This window comes from Macrosteles quadrilineatus, unplaced genomic scaffold, assembly GCF_028750875.1.
Source record: "Macrosteles quadrilineatus isolate MER2022 unplaced genomic scaffold, UCM_ALF_1.0 Scaffold_5__1_contigs__length_97177068, whole genome shotgun sequence".
Lineage (NCBI taxonomy): Eukaryota > Metazoa > Arthropoda > Insecta > Hemiptera > Cicadellidae > Macrosteles > Macrosteles quadrilineatus.
Genome location: NW_026542598.1, coordinates 13,953,431 through 13,972,733, shown reverse-complemented (window position 1 = coordinate 13,972,733; position 19,303 = coordinate 13,953,431). Strand labels below are relative to the sequence as shown.

The following is a 19,303-nucleotide window of genomic DNA, read 5'->3' as shown; positions in this document are numbered from 1 at the left end:
GGTTAATGTGAGCAGTGGAACCTTTATCTCTTCAATAAGTTGACTAAGTTTAATCACCAGAGTGTATTCCCTAAAACTTCTATTACTTAGAATCTATGATGGAAAACTTGTCGAGGTTTTATTCTAATATAAAGTAAGTAATCTATAAAATTAAATAATAATCAAAATATAGTATAAACATTCCACCACCATGTGGACTCACTAAGTGGAGAGTCTGCTGAGTTTTTTCCCAGATAATCGGCCATCGACGGTAAAAGTTAGATGATTTGTTTAACTTTAGTTGATCACATAGGTGAGCATATCTAGTATTCTTGGCAACAGCAGTTATCATCCCCTGCGATCTTGGTAACACCGTTGATGGACCTAACCAAAGACTTTCAGTTAACCGAAGTTTTGGACGACCGGGCTTCTGATAATTGATGCTCTACTGTAGTAATGTTAAATGATGTTTCAGTAAATTAGAAAATAAATTCTGGTTGGAAATGCTACAACTCATTAGGGACAAAGTCAGAAGTATCCAACCAGTATGCTACTTAGAATAGGGTGGAATTATTAGAAAATAAACATATTTCGATACTTATGTGTAATGGTAATAAAAATGTAAATTCAGTTTTCTGATTGACTGTTTAAGAACATTGTGCAAAAGGAAAATAAGCTTAACCAGTTCAATAACACTAGTTTATTACCTGGCTATAGACAGAAATGTATTTTGCAATACCCCAATGCATCAAAATCAAAAATGCCAGAGAAGAACCTTTTAAGATTCTTTTAATAAAATTTTTAGATAGCAACAAAATAACTAAAAAATATATAGGCTATCTCTAATGTCTCTAAAGTCTCATTCTGTGCTGGTCACTATAACAATACTAACTAGGTAATACCAGTGCACGGAATTGTGCGCAATTTGCACAGCAAGATATATGCAGTGATAGCTGTTATGTTTATATATTTGGGCAAGATCATTTCTACCTCCTCCACCAGTCAGTTATTATGCTTACCATACCATAAAAAGCTAATGTTCATATCTCCATTATGTAAAAAAACGATCTATAACAACTTTTACTGCTGTCCTACCTAACTGATTTTCACAATTGAGAACTACTTCATAATTCTGTAAAATACGATGTAAGGTTAATCAATTCAACTATTACAAACAATTTTTCTCTAGTCTTGCTAGGAGGAAATACATTATTATGAAACAGGCTTAGTTAACAGATGTTAAAATATACATTCCGTCTTTGCTCTAGAATCAATAATAAGTCCTGCAGTCTGTGGTTAACCTTAAAAACCATTTCAAACTACACCCACCCACATGTTTAAATGTAAACAAAGTAATTTGAGATGGTTTCAGTGTCGATGGATAGTGCCACCGTTCCAAAAATCTAACACTTAGTTGCACTTAAGTGACGCCCTTTCTCAATATTCTGAGACATTTGCACATCAGTGTAAAAAAAAATTATTTGTCACCTCTAATGTTAAAATCTGACCAGCCGTTATCTAGTTATGACTCCGAAAAAAAAATGCTTGCGTATTAACTAGATTGAAATGCTGTGTGATAGGAGTAGATTATTTATCTTAAAAAGGGGTTCAAAATTATAAAACTTATATCAGTTGTGTATGAAAGGAAACTTAGTAGAAATATGAAATAAAAACAAACTAAGGGAGGCCAACTTTCTAAATTGATAAACCTTATCAATCTGTTCATAAATTATGAGGGCTGTCCAGAAAGTAACAGATATTTCACATCAGGGCATTAGGGTGCTCCTACACTTGGTAGGCATCCCGTAATAGGAATGTGTGTATCATATCTCTTGCCTGCAAAAGAGTATTAAAATAAGCATTGTAATTATTGTGAACCACCTAGTTGTGAGGTGCGTTCTTCATGTAAGAACTCTGATGGTGGAGTAAGATTAAAGCGATAGCATCACCCCAAGCGGCACCGATGTGAAACGTCTGTTACTTTCTGGACGGCCCTGGTTTTTACAAAACCATAAATTTTTTAATGATTTCCTAATTTTATAATTGTCTAATAAAAATTAAAATAATCTTGAAACACCTTGCCATAGCAAGTGTTCTAGGGAACACGAATTGATTGTTTCTTTCCCAACTAAGGCACAAACACAATATGTTTATACTCTATTGGTTTGTGTAGAATGTTAGCTGGCTATTTTCTTGGGATTGCCATCAGGTAGCAGTAGGTGACAGTCAGGATCAGTCAGTTGGGAAGGACCTGAGCCTATCTCAGTGTACATGCAATACTTGAGCATTCCTGGCTCATGTGGGGGGAAAGAGGTCTTCAGATCCTGAAACACAAACAAGGAAAGGTTACGTACCGCTAAAAATATAATTTTCAACTAAATATATACAAAAAATATATTCAATCCTTACGCCTTGGAACCACATTTTAAAAGTATTTAGGCTTTATAAATGAATAATTCTTCACTCTCGTGAGTGGGGATAACGATGTTCCCCTGATAGCGGGAGATGTTAACACATTTTACACGACTCCAGGTGGTTATCACCACCTGGAGTCGTGTAAAATGTGTTAACATCTCCCGCTATGTTACTTTGTTATCACAAAGTCCCCGTGATGGCGAAAGACGTTGACGATTTTTCCGTGATAGCAGGAGATGTTCACGAATCACGATTCAGCTGCGATCGCGGGTGGCAATAACGATGTCCCCGTAATAACAGGAAGTGTTCACAATTTTGCCTTTCTTTTCACCCTGCAACTCCTGGATGGATCCGCCACTCATCAACAGACACGATAATCAAAGATTCAGTAAGTATCAGCAAGATCATGTAAGAACAACAGAAAATCCATATTCTGTTTGACAAAATGAAGTTGTTTGCTGCTAAATATCATGAAAAAATCTAATTTAATAAATCTTTAAACTTACTAAAGATCTTAATGTATTGAGAGCTGTATGTTCAAGGTAATTTAATGACATATCTTTACAAACAGATAAGTGAAAATACAAACATTTTCAATCTTAAAAGGCATAAGTTTTGATTTTGTTCCTCATTCCGAACTAAAACTATCCAATATTAAGCCCCCCATACACGGGCGAGCATGCTCGTGACGGTGTTGGCGACGAACATGCTCGCCCGTGTGTGGGATCCGTCGCGGCGAGCATGTTGGGCTCGTCGGACTTGGCGGGCCCGAACACGAACATGCTCGCCCGTCTGTGGGGACGACCATATGTTCGAGAGCATGTTCGTCGCTGCAACTTGGGTAGAGATAGGCTAAATGATTCCATCGATGTAGCCGCTACTATGATTCCAGTTACACTCGTGGACTCATTACAAGTAACCGTTCCGATTCCAAACGATTACTTCGTTACCGCCATCACAAAGTAGCCGCAATAGACAGATTGCACTTGTAATCATCATGGTGTTGATACTCTGATGTATTCCAGTTACAGTAATAGATTTAGAATCAATGTTGAAAGAAGCTAAATAAATATTTATTTGTGTTTGTAACGCAATAAATACGAATTTAAATGAGTTTCCAAAATAGAGAGTTCATCCATTACAATTTGTATATTACATTATTACAGAAATGTGTACAATCAATTCTGTAGTAATTTGTCACAATTAAATAATTCTAAGAAAGGCTGGAGTGGAATAAGCAGAACTACGAGAAATGTTATTGCACAAAGATGGAATTTTAACCAACATTATTTTCAAACCATAGCGGATGAATTTAATCCGATAACTTAAGGCCTGGCACATACGGTCGATTTTTAGATCGGCCGATTACAAAATCGGCCAAAAATAAATCGCCCCTGATTTTGGTCTAAGAATAATGTGTATGTTGCAAAAAAACTAAATGCTGTAATTGCGGCAAAAAGACAGGAGTAGGCTAAATACACACAACTTGACTGCCACAGAGCACAAGAGAAGCCAGAATAGGCCTAGGAACCGCTACCGAGCGACGAGCATGTTCGCGAGCATGCTCGTCCGTCTCTTGGAAATGCCAAGCATGTTCACGAACATGCTTGTCCGTCTGTTGACAACGCCGAGCATGTTCGCCAACATGCTCGCCCGTGTATGGGGGGCTTTACAGTATTTTCTTTACTATTGTATGCAACACCCAACAGGAGCATAAACCTATCAGGAAATATTTAATTTAAAACGTAGCATAATTGACAACTCCTTTCACCATAACTCAATAAATAAATAAAAACTTGTGTATAAGGCCGATATTTAGTTCAAACAAAATAGTAACAAACTTTTTCCAATATAAAAAACAACAACATGACCCTTAACACCAACAAAATATTAAAAAATTAGAATGTAGGCCTACTGTACCCAATATTAGTAAAATATTTTTTTTGTCATCGAGGTAAACAGTATCTATCTATCAAAACAGATTTTTTTATTACCAAAGCTAAAAAAGTGAAATCATTCCTTGGACCTTAATCCAGTAAATAAATTATAAATATAAGATGTTATTTATTTATAGAGCATCTAAATCCCCCCACCAAAGGGTGCTTTTGTTTATGTCGACGTCAGGTGTTCTGCAGTGGCCGTTGCCAACCCCAAACCTAAATTCCCTGCGATTCCCTGACCATCTAGCCACGCTGCAACAGGCCTGATCATACTTGGTCTAAGACCATTTCCACTGAGGCGCGAGCTCCCAAGCCCGGTTTTTGATCCGCGTGCTAAAGTTAGGTTCGCCTAACACTAGCCACGTACTAGCTGGGCTCGAGCTCTCAAGCCGCCTCTAAGGCTACTTTGGAGATTACTCTACTCCATTCATTGTCGACTGCATAGTAGTAAACTTAATACAAAATGTCTTCATTTGCATTGCGTCATCGGTTTAGTAAAAATTAGGAAATGTAAATTGTTAAGACAGGACAGACGATACTACATAAAAACATTCAGCACACGTGCACAACTTGAAAACTAATGACTGAAGACGGTTAGTATTAAATATGATTATATATACATTTTCACCCAATCTGCCAAACTCAAGAATCGTCATGTTTAAATTATTCAGAACATGTTAACAGAGAAAACAACAAAAAACAGGTGTTTTAATTGTTATCGGCATCTACTGAATGAGCAAGGTGATAGTAAAGTGGGATATTGTCTCACAAATAAATAATAAACCAAAACATGTATCAGTTAAACGGTCAAGAGCATTCTTTTATTAAAGATCTTTCTGAAAATTAGTCTGGGCGGACAAGGAGCTTAACTATAATTTTTACAACATGGAACCAGCGTGGAATTGTATAATTGGTATGGTGTTCATAATTTATACCATCCTTACATTACTGTAGTTTTAGCGAATTTCCCATATAAGCTATTACCGTAGGTCTCATGGTAAGACCTGGACGCGTGACTGATTTACTTTTTTGTTACATACATCACTTTTAAACCCCTTTTTTGAGTTAAGGCGGGAGCCCAAAACGGATATTTACACTCAAACTCAAAAATCTTACCAAAAACAATGTGGGCTACTATTGTATAAGGGAGAAGGTTTATTTACCTCTGGCAATACTGCAGGTTTCATTGGAATACTGATAAATTGCTGCTTTGTTGTTGGCAACGGTGGAAACACATGTTGTATCATTGCAGCTACTAAAGGTACATCATCCTCTTGCACATACAAAACAGCATTGGGGCCTGCGTCAAAGGTGTAGGCTACCTGTGACAGTAAAACCATTACTTAACAAAGCTTTTGAGTACCGGTATTTGAAACAGTATTATAACAAATAATTTTTCTCTAAACTTGTTTGGTTACTGCACAGTAAGATTGTATATTACTAAATTTTTTTGGGAATAACTTCTGCATGTTATTTGCATTTTCTGATATTAGAATGGATTTTAACTAGTATTAGTTATTTGAAAATGATATTCACAATCAATTGGTGGTGTGCAGTGAATTAAGCTAATTAATTTGTTCAAAACAAACAGTACTGTATTTTTTAGCTCTGGGTTAGTGATAGTGACATTTAAATTTTACGATTTGTTCTGCAAAGTAAAAACTATAAGTGAATAGTTAGTTAAACAGGTAAGACCAAAATGAGATCAAATTGACGAATAATTCAGCTATACTTAAAATTCTAACCTTGGTAGTCCCGCAAGCAGCGTTGTACTCGTGGACGAAGTTGACAATGGCGTGTGAGACGTCTGACATGTACACAGCTGGGGGGTAGGTGTCCATGGCAACGGCGTGGAACTGGTTACTGTCCCTCATGGTAATCTCAGCGAACTTGTCAAAGTCCCTTACCTTGAGTGCCTGGTAATAAGCACATGAGTGGTTTTAACAACTATTAAATGCTAACTATGTAGGTAAAATGGTTTTGTTCCTAATCCTAATATACTTTCAGTGTGAAAACTAGTGTTTGATATGTTATTCACAAATTATAATTCTTAGAAAACTCTAAGGACCGAAATGAAACTAAAATCTAAAAACTAACGTGAATTATGCAAATCAACAATCTAAATTTATTGTGAGAGGAGGACACAGAGGGTTTATACAAAATGTAGGGTTTAGTTACTAATTAATGAGGAGAGGCTTTCATGTCTTGTGCTCACCCTTGTTGGTGGCGAGTGTCCATGGGAAGAAGAGGTGGGCCGGCGTCACAAGAGGAATAGGTATCACTTTATAGCACTTCACGAGGGTAAATTAAAAATAGCCTCAAAAGAGAGGGGAGTAGAGGTAGTTAGGAAGAGGAGAGTAGAGAATACGGAGACTAAAATGGCCAGAAATCGGTTAAATTACTGTATTAGAAAGCTAGAAAAGAATGTCCCGTCAGACACTACGACGAGAATGCCATTTTTTCTACCTCTTCCGCTAGGTAGCCACTGACGCCAGCAGCTTCACCAACAGAGAAAAACAAAACGCAGACCAATAACAACGCGGCGTAGAGGTTTTGACAGTTTTGCTAACCATGCAAATTTGGATTTCGCTAACCGTATTATTATCAAAATTCAAAATATGCCGGCAAAGACATAGGAAAACATTGAATTAAAACTAAAAAGCTAGTATCTGTATTTAAGGTACAGTTTAAAAATGAGTGTTAACTAAAAGATTAGTTTTGAGGCTAAGTTTGTAACATAGAACACAAGGGACTAGATTTTAAGGATTTTTTGATAGCTTTATTAAGAAATTATACATGTAAGGTTGGACCTACGTACTTCTCATGCAAGATTATCATGTTTGGTGATCTTACGAGTGAGATAGCCTCTATGTTCGCTGGTACACAGTGCTTGACTCTGTACTTCAACAGCTCACTAGTCTCTACACTTCTCTGCATTCCTCCTGTACTGCTAACCTTCTTCTTATGGTCCGATACCTGATTAACAAGCAGAATCTATTAAAATATTTCAAAAATGAATAACACCACTATACAAATTTTGTATTACATTAATAAAACGGAACCATAAGATATCATGATCTAAGTTTCATAACCCTAGCAAACCACTTCTTACAAAACATAATTACTTATGATAATTTGAGAAGAAAATCACTATCAGAAACCTAATATGTGCTTACAACAAGAATGATGACTTTTAGTGACGGCCAGTGGTCAGCCTGGTAGAGTTGACTTGCGACTGAGTCACTTCCGTTACTGTTGGAACCTCTGGACCACTGGACAAAACCACCGAGCAGGCTGCGACAGGCAGAGCCAGACCCTTGCCTGGCAATGTCAGACACGTCTCCCTCCACTCCGTACAACTTGGCTAATGTGTACACTACACAATCACACAGGGCTGGTTATAATATGTCACAGAGGTCATGAAACAAGTATTTTATACTGTCATATACTACATTGAACACAACAAAACTTTAAAACTAAACATCTTTTCACAACCTCCAACAAAGTCAGGCAAAGTCTCTGTACAAGTGCCACTAATCACTAATCAGGTTACATCCACTTTCTGTTCTTCCACCTAGACACTTCTACTGTTGTGTCTCAAATTTTCAAAGCATTTTAGGACCAACTAATAGAACGATACAAATCAAAACACAAATTGCTGTCTCATTTTGAGAAACCCAAAGAACAAACTCAGTGTTGTGAGCAACAAAATTCCATTTCAATTAAAAACCTAATCTTAAACTCTTGCGTGTAAGACCAAAGATAAACAAAGTGATTATTGGTAGGTTTTAAAATTATATTTCCTTAGTAATTTATTTATTTTATTCTAAGAAAATTTAGAAATAGGTTACCTAAACACGCGTAGCCTGCTGCCGAGGAGGCTAGTCCAGCAGCTGTAGGGAAGTTGTTCTCAGAGCAAATGTGTAATTTGCACTTATCTTCAAACTTACCTTGCTCTCTGGCACGCTCTCTGACTGTGGACAATAGTTATTTGTTTAACTAGTGAGCAAAGTGGCACTTTGCTGCACACGAGAGCAACGTTTACGCACTCGCCTGCGGCTCGTGCGGAATGATCTCGAGTGCAGCAAAGGCTTTTGCACTCGTGTTACACATTAGCCTATATTTTTCCTTCAGTCACTATAAAGCATATAAATAATTAGTCTTTCAAACACTAGGCCTATATAACACGTTTTTAGGTTCAGCTGGCAACACAAATAGGTGCCCTAGAGAAAGTAGTCCCCGGTCCGTATCACTCCGCTATTTTTTCCTCGGCAAGCAATGTGCTCCGCGACTTGAGAAAATAGTTCCGTATATTTTTGTTATTTGCAGTGGTTTACGCCTAAAAGGTATTTTCTTGTTTTTTTAAGATCTTAGGAATGTTTTAAAAACGTTTAAAAGAAAAGTCCAGAAAGTTCAGAAATAACGAAAAGAAAACATAAACTATAAACACGAAATGGCAGGTTATATCGTGGTTATAATAGTCAATCAGCTGCTCATAGTATTATTATCTTTAAGTTTTGCCAACCTATTTTCAAGTGTGCGCCAAAGTATAAACCGTACGACAGTGTATAAATCGTACGACAAAGGATAAACCGTACGGCAAAGTATAAATATGCAGCAATTATCAGCTTTCTGTACTATAAACAGTACGAGGAAGCCAACTTTGTCGGGTGACTGTAGGAAAATAATATTTTTACAAACTTATTTTGATATTACAAAATTTTTTTTATTAGCACATGATATAACATGTTTACATCTTTATTTAGTACACATTTTAAGACCAGCTGTTAGTGATTAGAATATCTTTGTTTAATAGACCAGATAAAACTAGTGTATCTGTTGCTCGAATTCGAGCAATTGCGAAGTATTACAGGTGTTATTTTAAAACACATAGCATTTATAATTTCCGATGATTTTAAAAGAGTCAACTCAAAGATTATGGAAACACTAACGATGTACATAACAGTTCGATATAATCAACATTTCTTGTAAATATCTTATCATTTTTCAATCGATGAACTTGTTTTTTAGGGTTTTCTACAAATGTTTCCTACTCATAGCCGCATTAGGTTGACGATTGTAAATAAAAAAACAATTATTTCTATTTCTTCTACTGGGTGGTGTTCTATGAATTTCCTATATTTCCATAGTTTGCAAATCGGCTCTTTCAATGATTGCTCAAGAAATTCAGCACAGTCACGGTGTTAATTCAATTTTCTTTTTAGTATATCAAATTGTCCAGGCTTTCTTGCTTTATTCGATTGTAATATTTGGAACCTAACCCAACCCAAATAGTAAATATTTCATTTTAACCAAGCCAGTAAATGTTTGTAGCACACTTTCCTTCAATTGCAATTAAAATATCAACAGCAATTAAATTATCCAGCTGATGATAATGTTAACAAATGTGTTCTTCATAAGGAAGATGGGAACGGGAACTTTAAAAGCCACTGGGGCAGAGCCCAAGGGACTTTTTCAAAAATGTAAGGGCAGTTTGCAAATCTACACAGACGAACATTTTGGTACCAATATAATATGTGGGGTTAAATCTTAAAACAAAAAGCCTTATTGTTCACAAAGTTTCATGTAGCGTATTAATAATATAGATAGATAAGGAAAAAATATCCTTAATACAAACTTAGGAATACCCAAGTGCACAGTAGTTTGGATACACCAGTAATCATAATCAAGCCTAAAATTGTACATTTTTCCACTTTTCCCCTAAGTCAAGCAGACAGGTATGTCTTTTAATGCAAATTTATATTCTAATTGTAATTGCACCAGCAAGAAGAAACCCCATAGGCAAATTCCTGCTACAAGGGAATTTTATAGATAAAAATGTTTAAATTTCCAATCATGTGAACAAAATGTTCTCTAGATATTAATAATGATTTAATAATTCAAATAAAAATAGAAAACTTACTTGCTTTTAAGCATCTTTGTATCCGAGGATGATTGAGAGGCTCTTCTCTAAAATAAATAAAAACTGCATTTTAAAACTAGGCAACACACATATTGTGACAAAAATTTACCTTAAATGTATTTACTCAAGCATAATACAGCACAAAAATAATCTGGCGATTTTTGATCTAATGTAGCTAATTTGTATACGCAAGTGTTACAAATTCTACCCAGCAGTCTACTCTAATATCATATATGATTTTGTATTTTGATCTGATTCATTTATTTTATTCTCAACCTCTTTGAGAGTAAAGCAAAATATTTGTTGATAATTGTGGTCATTCCTGAACGAGCTCTATGTTTTTGGCATCAGTATGGACTCAAATATTTTAGGAAAGGGCTTTTATTGATTCCATTTATCGCCATAAGGTGGTTCATTCACGTCTTTGGTGCTCAATCGCTCCTCAGGCATCATTATGAGCCAAGTCAACAACTGTTCCACCTGTAGTTTCCTGCCTCCTAGACACTCGTTCCATGTGTAACATGAGTTGCTCGGGTCAAAATCTCGGCAAAAATTCTGTTGGTTTGGTCAGAGTAAGAAGATGGAATACTTTGATTTAGCATTGTACACATCGTTTTCAAAGCATTCGCTGTTGATAGTTTTTTCATATCATTTTTAATTTTTGCTTGAAATAAATGTATAAGATTGCTTATAAAACAGTTGGTGAAGGAGATTAGTTTACCAAAGGTGAAAGTGACATTTTACAATCCAATGATGAGACTGGTCACAAAATCTAGTAACAGTTTCGATTTGAAAGTAAGGAGATGTTTTCATGTTACACATGTTAAGTAAGGAGATGTTAAGGGGATGTTTTCGTCAATCCTGGCCTACGCAACAGTGATATTTATGTTACTATTTTTATTTGTAAAATTGGAACAAATATATTGCATTAATTTAGCTTAATCCCAATCAGAACTAAAAGTTTTATGTTAGTTAATATTTCTCAAACCTAAATACTGTGACTATATTTTTAACTTTTTAAGATTTCAAAGGCTACTTAAATTAAGTTTGGATTAAAATTTTTAGCCTGATTTATGTTTACATTTACTATTTTGTCTTACTTTCCGTTAAGCCACAAGCGATCTGATTTGAAGTCTGGACTCTTCATTATACTAGTAGTAGTCCTCATCTAGAAAATAAATTAAGAATATTAACACTGCAAAATGTTTCAAATCAATGCTTGAACAAATTAAACTTGTTTTAAAATTTTACTTTTGAAAATAGTTGAGTTCGCACTTAAGGCCTGATATGGTGCCATTTGTTGGAATGTAGCCTAAGTTATCTAAGTCAGTAGATTAGAATCAATCAATTAAATATTTAGTACACAACACTCTCAAAATATCAAACAAGGCAATTTTAATGTTGTTCTAATAATGTAGGCTATAGTTCTTGAAAGTGGAGAATATATTCAATTCACACTAGTCAGATAGGATGCATCTGTATAACTGTGATTCATAAAGTATCAAAAAGTATTAACGAGGAAGCAATATTTCTACTTCTAAACATACATGGTCAACATGGGACATGGGTTAAAAATTGTACACAAACCTGTTTTGTAGATAGGGTTGTAGAGATAGAACTATTTAATGGGAGGATTAAGTCTTCATCTCTTTTTCCCCCTGCAAAAGGTGTCACAAATTAGAAAGTGAAAACATGTTGTAGGCTACTGTGAACATGTTGGCCAGCATCTAAATGTCGCTGCATTATTGTACTTACTGATAGCTTTTCCATGTTTTGTTTGAAACTTAAAAAGAGTATTTCAGATAAGATAGGTACCGGTACCCTAATTACATGTATGAGTGGACAGTTTAGTCGTCTAAACCCAAGTCCTTAGTTATAATTGCTCTCTCATTGTTAATTGTAGCTTGATTTACTGTATTAAAAATAGACCATCCAATTTGTTAGTTTTAAAACATCATATTTAAAATAAAAACACTTGCCTAGGACTCTTAATGAGATTCACACAGGCATGAAGAGATAAACAAAGCTGCTGGTTCATGGGCTCCAGCGGGAGAGATATTGCTCAATCTATACATGTAAAAATCATTTTTTTAAACGGTTGTCACTATTGCGGCTTCTCCGATGAAGCTTTGAAACATCGTTTCCTCTGGACATTCCAACAAGTTCAATTGTGGCTAAGAAATTACCTGCCTTCTCAGATGAATGAGTGGAAGATTGAGAAAAAGTCCCAGAGTACAGTGATTATGAAACTGTGCTGAGACTGGAGGATATTTAGAAGTATACGACAATCTTGTACACATTTGGCGCGCTCAGGGGATTTAAAATTCTTTAATTGTCTATTATTGCAGAACAACAACCAACAACAATTTAAAATTATTAAAATGAAATTAAATGAAAATCCTTCTTTATTGAGCCGACCTTAGGAGCTCACGGTCCTTTCTTGCAGTTAGACTCTGTAACTGTAATCAATGAGTTAACTAAACCTCTGATTCATTTGTGATAAATTTTTTTTTTCAACACTCTGTTTGATTTGAACATTATACGTTAAGTTTTAAGAACCAAGTACAGGAGAATACAGACAAGACGTTAAACCAACTCCTACGTTACACTGTAGCTTAACACATTCAATGCTGACAGGGTGCATATACAACTGCGATAGGGTCAGGGTACAGCTTTATAAGGATTGGTCTACTATGAGCTCTGTGTTTATCGGAGATCAACTAAACTATGTCAGCGTGAGCCTATCGTGCCAATCCCATAAGATAGGCCTACTACATTTCAGTTGCAACCATTTTCGGGCTCCCACCACTAGGCCTAGTGCCCTTTTAGCTCGAAGAGCACCATTTAATGTGAGCCTAGCTCTTGCCGCAGTTTAGGGTCGCCTTTTTGGGGCTTTTCAGCAGTGAACGTGTTAATAACCTATTTCCCCACGTCGGTTACAAGTGAAAACTCAGCCTTAGGTACACTTCCTACCTTACATAGGCCTGATTATTGCTAATTGCGGTACTTTCCTGTTAAAGGGGAACATTCATTATTATCGATGATTTTTAATCGATATATCAATATTTTTGTTTCCCTTTCAGGGCCGGATTTCCCAATAGGCCCGGTAGGCCCGGGCCTATGGGCGCAAGGTCCCAGAGGGCGCACGGCCAAGAGGAATTTTTTTATAGGCTACACCTATCTAAAAACAAAAATAAATACCTAGTCATAATTGATCAAAAAAACTTCTGAAGTTCATAAGAAGAAATTATTGTTATGAAATTTAAAATATTTTTCAGAATTACGCATCAATTTCGTTACAAAATTACTAACGAACATTGGTTATACGGGAGTAGGCTGTAGGGATGTTGACGTTGACGAGCGCCCAAGGGGTACGCATCGTAGTGTCACTGCACTGGGCACTGGGCCACTATGCTGGCTGAGGCTCGGGCTTGGCACTACCATAGATTAAACATACTCCCTTAGGGAGTATGTTTAATCTATGGCACTACTGATCAGAGTGATTAGGGGCGCATGCGTGCTTGACATTGTTACCACCCTCACTTCACAAAGCAAAAGTTAAAATATATAATACGTTGTGTTGAATATTAAAACAACGATGAATTTAAGTTTAAAATTAACGAAAAAAATATTAATCTCAGTTTGCATTAGATTTTAGAAACATTCAATACCCTCCAAAGCACCATTAATGCTGTCATTTTCTCCTCAGACCTAAGGATCGGTATGGTTGGCCGGAATATTGCTCTGTTTTGCTTTGGAAATATAACCTAGATGCAGTACGACCATAGATTAAGTATAACTCAAGTTGACTTCTTATGACATTGTTAATTCAAAATATTTTCATGTCTAGTTCATGGTGGTGATACTGGACGTTAGTTTTAACGTAATTTGGTTTCTATTATTTTAGGGTTAGTTCTAGGATGTGTGTTTTAATTTCTTGTAATATAAACGGGAAACGACCTATTGTTGATGATTAGATCGTTTTGTTTTTGATAAACTAGGTTTAAACATAGATAAAACATACTCTTTAAATAACAAGAATTGTTTTCAGCTAATTCAAAATTATGACAAATCTACTAAAGGATTATGTTTAATCTACGGTATCACGTACTGTATGGAGTTCAGGTTTTTGGGCCTGGAATTTGAATCAATGGCCATGTTTTTTCAGTAATTCTCGTTGGTTTGAGTTGTTTTGTTTCAGTCCCACGGCCACATACGTGAGCATTTATTAAAAGCATAAAATTGCTAACAGTGTTTAAGACGGCATTTTGTTAATGCTAAACAAGTCAATAAAAATAAAACTTACAATGATTCCGACGAGGAGTGGTATTCAAGCAATTAACTTAGGCCTATGGGCATAATATAGGTAGTTTTTAATAAAGGTTTGAAGGAAAGTAACTGTGACCAGACTAGGGGGCGGAAAATTATTTGGGCCTAGGGGCGCAAAAATGCTAAATCCGGCCCTGTTCCCTTTACGATCATAAAAAATTGACAACTGATCTTGTTCAGGCTAAAATCTAGTCTATTATGGATTAAAACTGTTCTAAGCTAACCTAACATAACCAACCAAACTTGCTGTACCATTTTAAAAATTCTGTTTGATTACAGAAAAGGCATGTGAGGAATATTAAACGGAATTTTTAAATGTTACCGCAAGTTTGGTTAGTTTTGTTAAGTTGGTTTGGAACAGTTTCATTTCAAATTTTTTTTTTTTTAAAGGCCTACAGACCAATATTTACTTATCTATCGTAGTTGTCAGCTGATAAGTTTTAATTCGTTAATATCAATATACGGTATCGATTGAAAATCATCGATAATAATGAATGTCCCCTTTAACAGGAAAGTACCCTAATTGCTTATAAGCCTAGTAGGAAAAACACTGATTTGGGAAGTGTTTTGTTAATCTTTGGGTTTCTCACCTGAGGCACTCCATGCTTAATGGCCAACGGGTTAGAATTTGCCCCATCAAGTGTTAAAATTTGCCTCCTGTCGGACAGATAGGAACTGAGGGTGGAAAGCACCAGACCATTCACACCATATGCTCTAAGTTTTTCGATGAGAAGGGCATGGGGGACACAGTCGAAAGCCTTGCTCAAATCTGCAAGAGCTAAAGCAGTGGATTCCTTGGCCTCAAAAGAGTCGAGCAACGTAGACACCAGCTGAGACATAGCTGTGACGGTTGATCTCCCACACCTAAAGCCATGTTGGGCATTCAAAAAAAGTGCATTATCCTCAAAGAATGCGACTAGTTGGGACTTCATGATTGTTTCCATGATCTTGGCCAGTACAGGGATAACTGATATCGGTCTGTAGCTCTTTAGATCAGCTGGATCCCCCTTCTTGAAAACAGGCACAGTTCTCGAAAGCTTCAGGACATCCGGGAAGCACCCTTCTTGTAGGCATCTATTTATCACCTGGCTTAAGGGATCAGCAATGACATCTATTACATATTTCAGAACATTTACAGACATGCCATATATGTCAAGAGACTTTTTGTTCTTGAAATGTTTCACAAGCCCAATGATCTCACTGGGGCTAACCGAAGTCCAACTTACAAATTCTATGGCATTTTTTCTTAGGGTATGGACTGGCAGACATACATCATCCAATGACAAACCAGTATCAGGTATGGACTCAACAATGTCATCAACTTGGCTCAAAAGGAAGCGATTGAAGTCGTCCGGACTCGCCTTTACTTTAGGTTTAGTGGTAGATTTCCTAGATGCTGCAACATGGTTTACCAAATTCCAAGCAGCTTTGCATTGGTTACTGGAGGATTTAATCGCAAGAATATTAGCATTCTTTTTTGCAAGGTCAACTTCATATCTGTATTGCCTTTTAGCCCTAAGATAAGAATCATAAAACCTAAGTCTTACCTCTTCACCCATACTAGCTTTACAACGATCATTTAGTGCCAGCACTATATTCCTAAGTAGTTGTAGCCTAGGTGTGTACCAACCCTTATTTAGAGAGGGGGATTTCGGATTTCGTTGTTTAGACGATGCATGTCTGCACAGGGACATACTAGTACTTCTAGTAGGGAAGAACTGATCATATACTTCTTGAATTTTATTGAAGAAATCATTGAATGTAATTTCAGAACTAGATAGTCCTACACAGTTGTTTAATATTTCAGTCCAATTTACATTCATGAGGGCAGCTCTAAATAAGGGTAGGCTCTCATCCTTAATAGTTCTAATAGTTCTAGAGTAGTTTACATGCCAAGGTAAATTTTGAGAAGTCGTACTCACCAGGTTCCTATGTAGGTCCATTACCACAGCATCATGGTCAGCTATGACAGGGTTTGTCACGTACACTTTGTAGTCCCAAGAATCTAGAGACGTTGCAATGGTGTCCAGGCAGTACTTCCCCCGGGTAGGTGCACGGTTTGTTATATACAGTCCATAGGTATGAAGAAGACACATAAATATATTTGAAGGGTTATCTTCAGTGTTAAGGTGGAGGTTCACATCACCCCCCAAAACTATCGGCAGGCCCAGTTGATTTAGGCTAGCTAAACATCTGTCTAAAGAGCGAAAGAAGATTTCCAAGTTTCCATCGGGAGAGCGGTATAACACCAGAACAATCACAGATAGCTCAGTCAGCCTAACAGCAGAAAGTTCGATGTCCAGTTCACAGCAGAAGGCCCTTACATCCAAGACATCAAATGCTAGGTCAGGGTTCAGGTATATTGATACTCCTCCACTCCTATGGTCCGAGCGAAAATAACCAGCAGCCAATTTCAAGTGTCCAATTAAGCTGTAGTAGTCACTCTCTTGGCTCTCCAGATGATGTTCACCAAGGCACAAGATGTCGGGGTACACATTTTCCACAAAAAGGGAGACAAGGTTGATCTTTGTCCTAAGACACTGGACATTAACATAAACTAATTTAAAACTATCTTTGTCTGTAGGCCTAGGCTGTGGAGATATAATGCAAGGCCCTTTTGGTACTACATCTTCTGCAGCCTTCGTTACTAACTCGGGACCTTGCTCCTGCCTCTTCTGAATAAAAAACGTTTCAAAACTGCATCCTTAGGCCATACTGAACTATTGAAAAGTTTGTCTTTCTTCTCAAAATCAACACCAACTTTAAAGCTTGCGTTTGAGCCTTTACTTTCTAGCCTCTCTACCGTGGCAGTCACATCCGCAAAAGAGTCTGAGATATATTTCTTAACTGCTTCTTCAGTTGTATCACTGTGTAGACGTCCTAGGTAGAGCCAAGCCTTCTTTTCGCCAGCTACTAGGCCAGCAGTATCCTTCGTACCAATGACAAAGCTCGACTTGCGAGACTTAAACTTGCCCGGGTGATTTTTCTGCTAAGACGCCTAAAACCCTTGCTGTCCAAGAAGCACTTAATCGAGGTATACCATGCACTCTTTCACACCCACATTGTGTATGGCCTCTTGTTGTGGGGACATTCTTCTGGATGTCAAAACATTCTTCTCCTGCAGAAAAAAACTGTAAGGCTGATCGATTCTGCTGAGTACCTAGAACATAGTAGGCCTATTTTCAGCAAACTGGGTATACTGACTATTTATAGTCAGTATATCTTGCTCAGTTTGACCTACATTAAAGAGAACAACTTGTCCCTTACGAAACGAGCAGAACATCACTCCTACAACACCAGAGGTAAAGACCAACTCGATGTGCCATTCTGTAGGCTAAGTAAGAAGAAAAACTGTTTCCCGATACTAGCAATGAAACTATATAATGCATTGCCAGCTAGTACCAAGGATCTTGATCCCCATAAGTTTAAGCGAACAATTGAAAAATGGCTGAAAAAAACACCTCTCTTCTCTATTGAAGAATTTTTTGAAGAGGTCAAAAAACCATAAATCCTGCCGCCAATCTGTAAATATTCAAACAGTAAATTCAAGTTTAAGTTTTTATTTTTCTTTGTGACGATGGACTGCATAGTTCTAAATATTAGTTTAGTTAGTATCGACTCAATCTATCCAGCAACTGCTGGTCAAAGATGAAGAAAAGAAGTATGAAGTATGAAGTAAGTATGAAGTTATCAGTACAGTAGGCCTACTTTAAGAAGTTGCAGAGAAAGATAAGGGTACACTTCCATATCTGTTGGCACAAACAACCGAATGAGTAATATTGATTATTCGATTGTTTAATTCGATATATTGTTTGGTTAGTTAGGTTAGGTTAACCTTACCTAACTAACCAAACGATATATACCAAACAAAAATCGATATATCGATCGATATTTTCATTCGGTTGTTTGTGCCAAACAGATATGGAAGTGTACCCGCACAAACAACCGAATGAAAAATTTGTTATATCGTTTGGTTAGTTAGGTAAGGTTAACCTAACCTTGCTTATCAAACGATATATCGAATTAAACAATCGAATAACAATATTACTCATTCGGTTGTTTGTGCCAACAGATATAGAAGTGTACCCGAAGATAGTGAGGAATAGGCAAGATGATTTTGATTCTTTCATTTAATCATGTAAAATATGCACATATATCGATAAAGATAGGCCTTACTGGTGATTGAACATGACGTGTCATTGTATACTTACAGTACTTGATTACAGCTATATTAACTGGAGCAATACAGGTCACAATAATTGTCATTATGTTGATATAGCTTATAGGCTAGGCCCAATTACTTTTAACTAGTAAGTACTGCCGGAAGACAAATTTTTGACCGGGAATCAGTTTTTCGCTGGTGTAGATAATTTGTAGGAGGTAGGCACAATAACAAGACACAAATCTTAAAATAAACAATATAACAAAGGTGAAATTAACATTTCGATGCAAAACATAACCTCTGGCATTATTGTGTTGTGTGTGACGTTTCGTTTTCCATTCCCCTTCTTCTCTTCTGCTCGTTAGCTCGTTAGCTCGTCGTTTGCTGTGGATTTGGATTGTGTTCTGCTCTCTGCTGGCTGCACAATTTTTATTTCAGCTGTGGTTTTTCGATACGGACGAAGAGAGTTAAATACCCCCGCTGCCGCAAACCTACCGTCTAAGCGAATTTCCATTTGCCTAGTAGAAAGAAGTACCTAAAAGGTTTGCGGCTACA

General features: G+C 36.7%; 1 protein-coding gene across 2 annotated transcripts; it reads right to left on the bottom strand.

Moving 5' to 3' along the window:
• Positions 1-664: 664 nt before the first annotated feature.
• On the bottom strand, positions 665-19,061 carry LOC128994713 (diphosphomevalonate decarboxylase). Of its 2 annotated transcripts, none has more exons than XM_054419446.1 (10): positions 18,798-19,061; positions 11,845-11,915; positions 11,358-11,425; positions 10,258-10,304; positions 8,186-8,308; positions 7,511-7,710; positions 7,188-7,310; positions 6,080-6,250; positions 5,498-5,656; positions 665-2,303 (listed from the first exon to the last, which is right to left on the bottom strand). In XM_054419446.1, the coding sequence occupies exons 1-10, from the start codon at positions 18,850-18,852 to the stop codon at positions 2,157-2,159; spliced, it is 1,164 nt and encodes a 387-aa protein (XP_054275421.1). In that variant the 5' UTR covers positions 18,853-19,061; the 3' UTR covers positions 665-2,156. The 2 variants fall into 2 exon arrangements, with proteins under 2 accessions (XP_054275421.1, XP_054275422.1); XM_054419447.1 differs by lacking the exon at positions 18,798-19,061 and adding an exon at positions 16,509-17,733.
• Between the last annotated feature and the right edge of the window lie 242 nt (positions 19,062-19,303).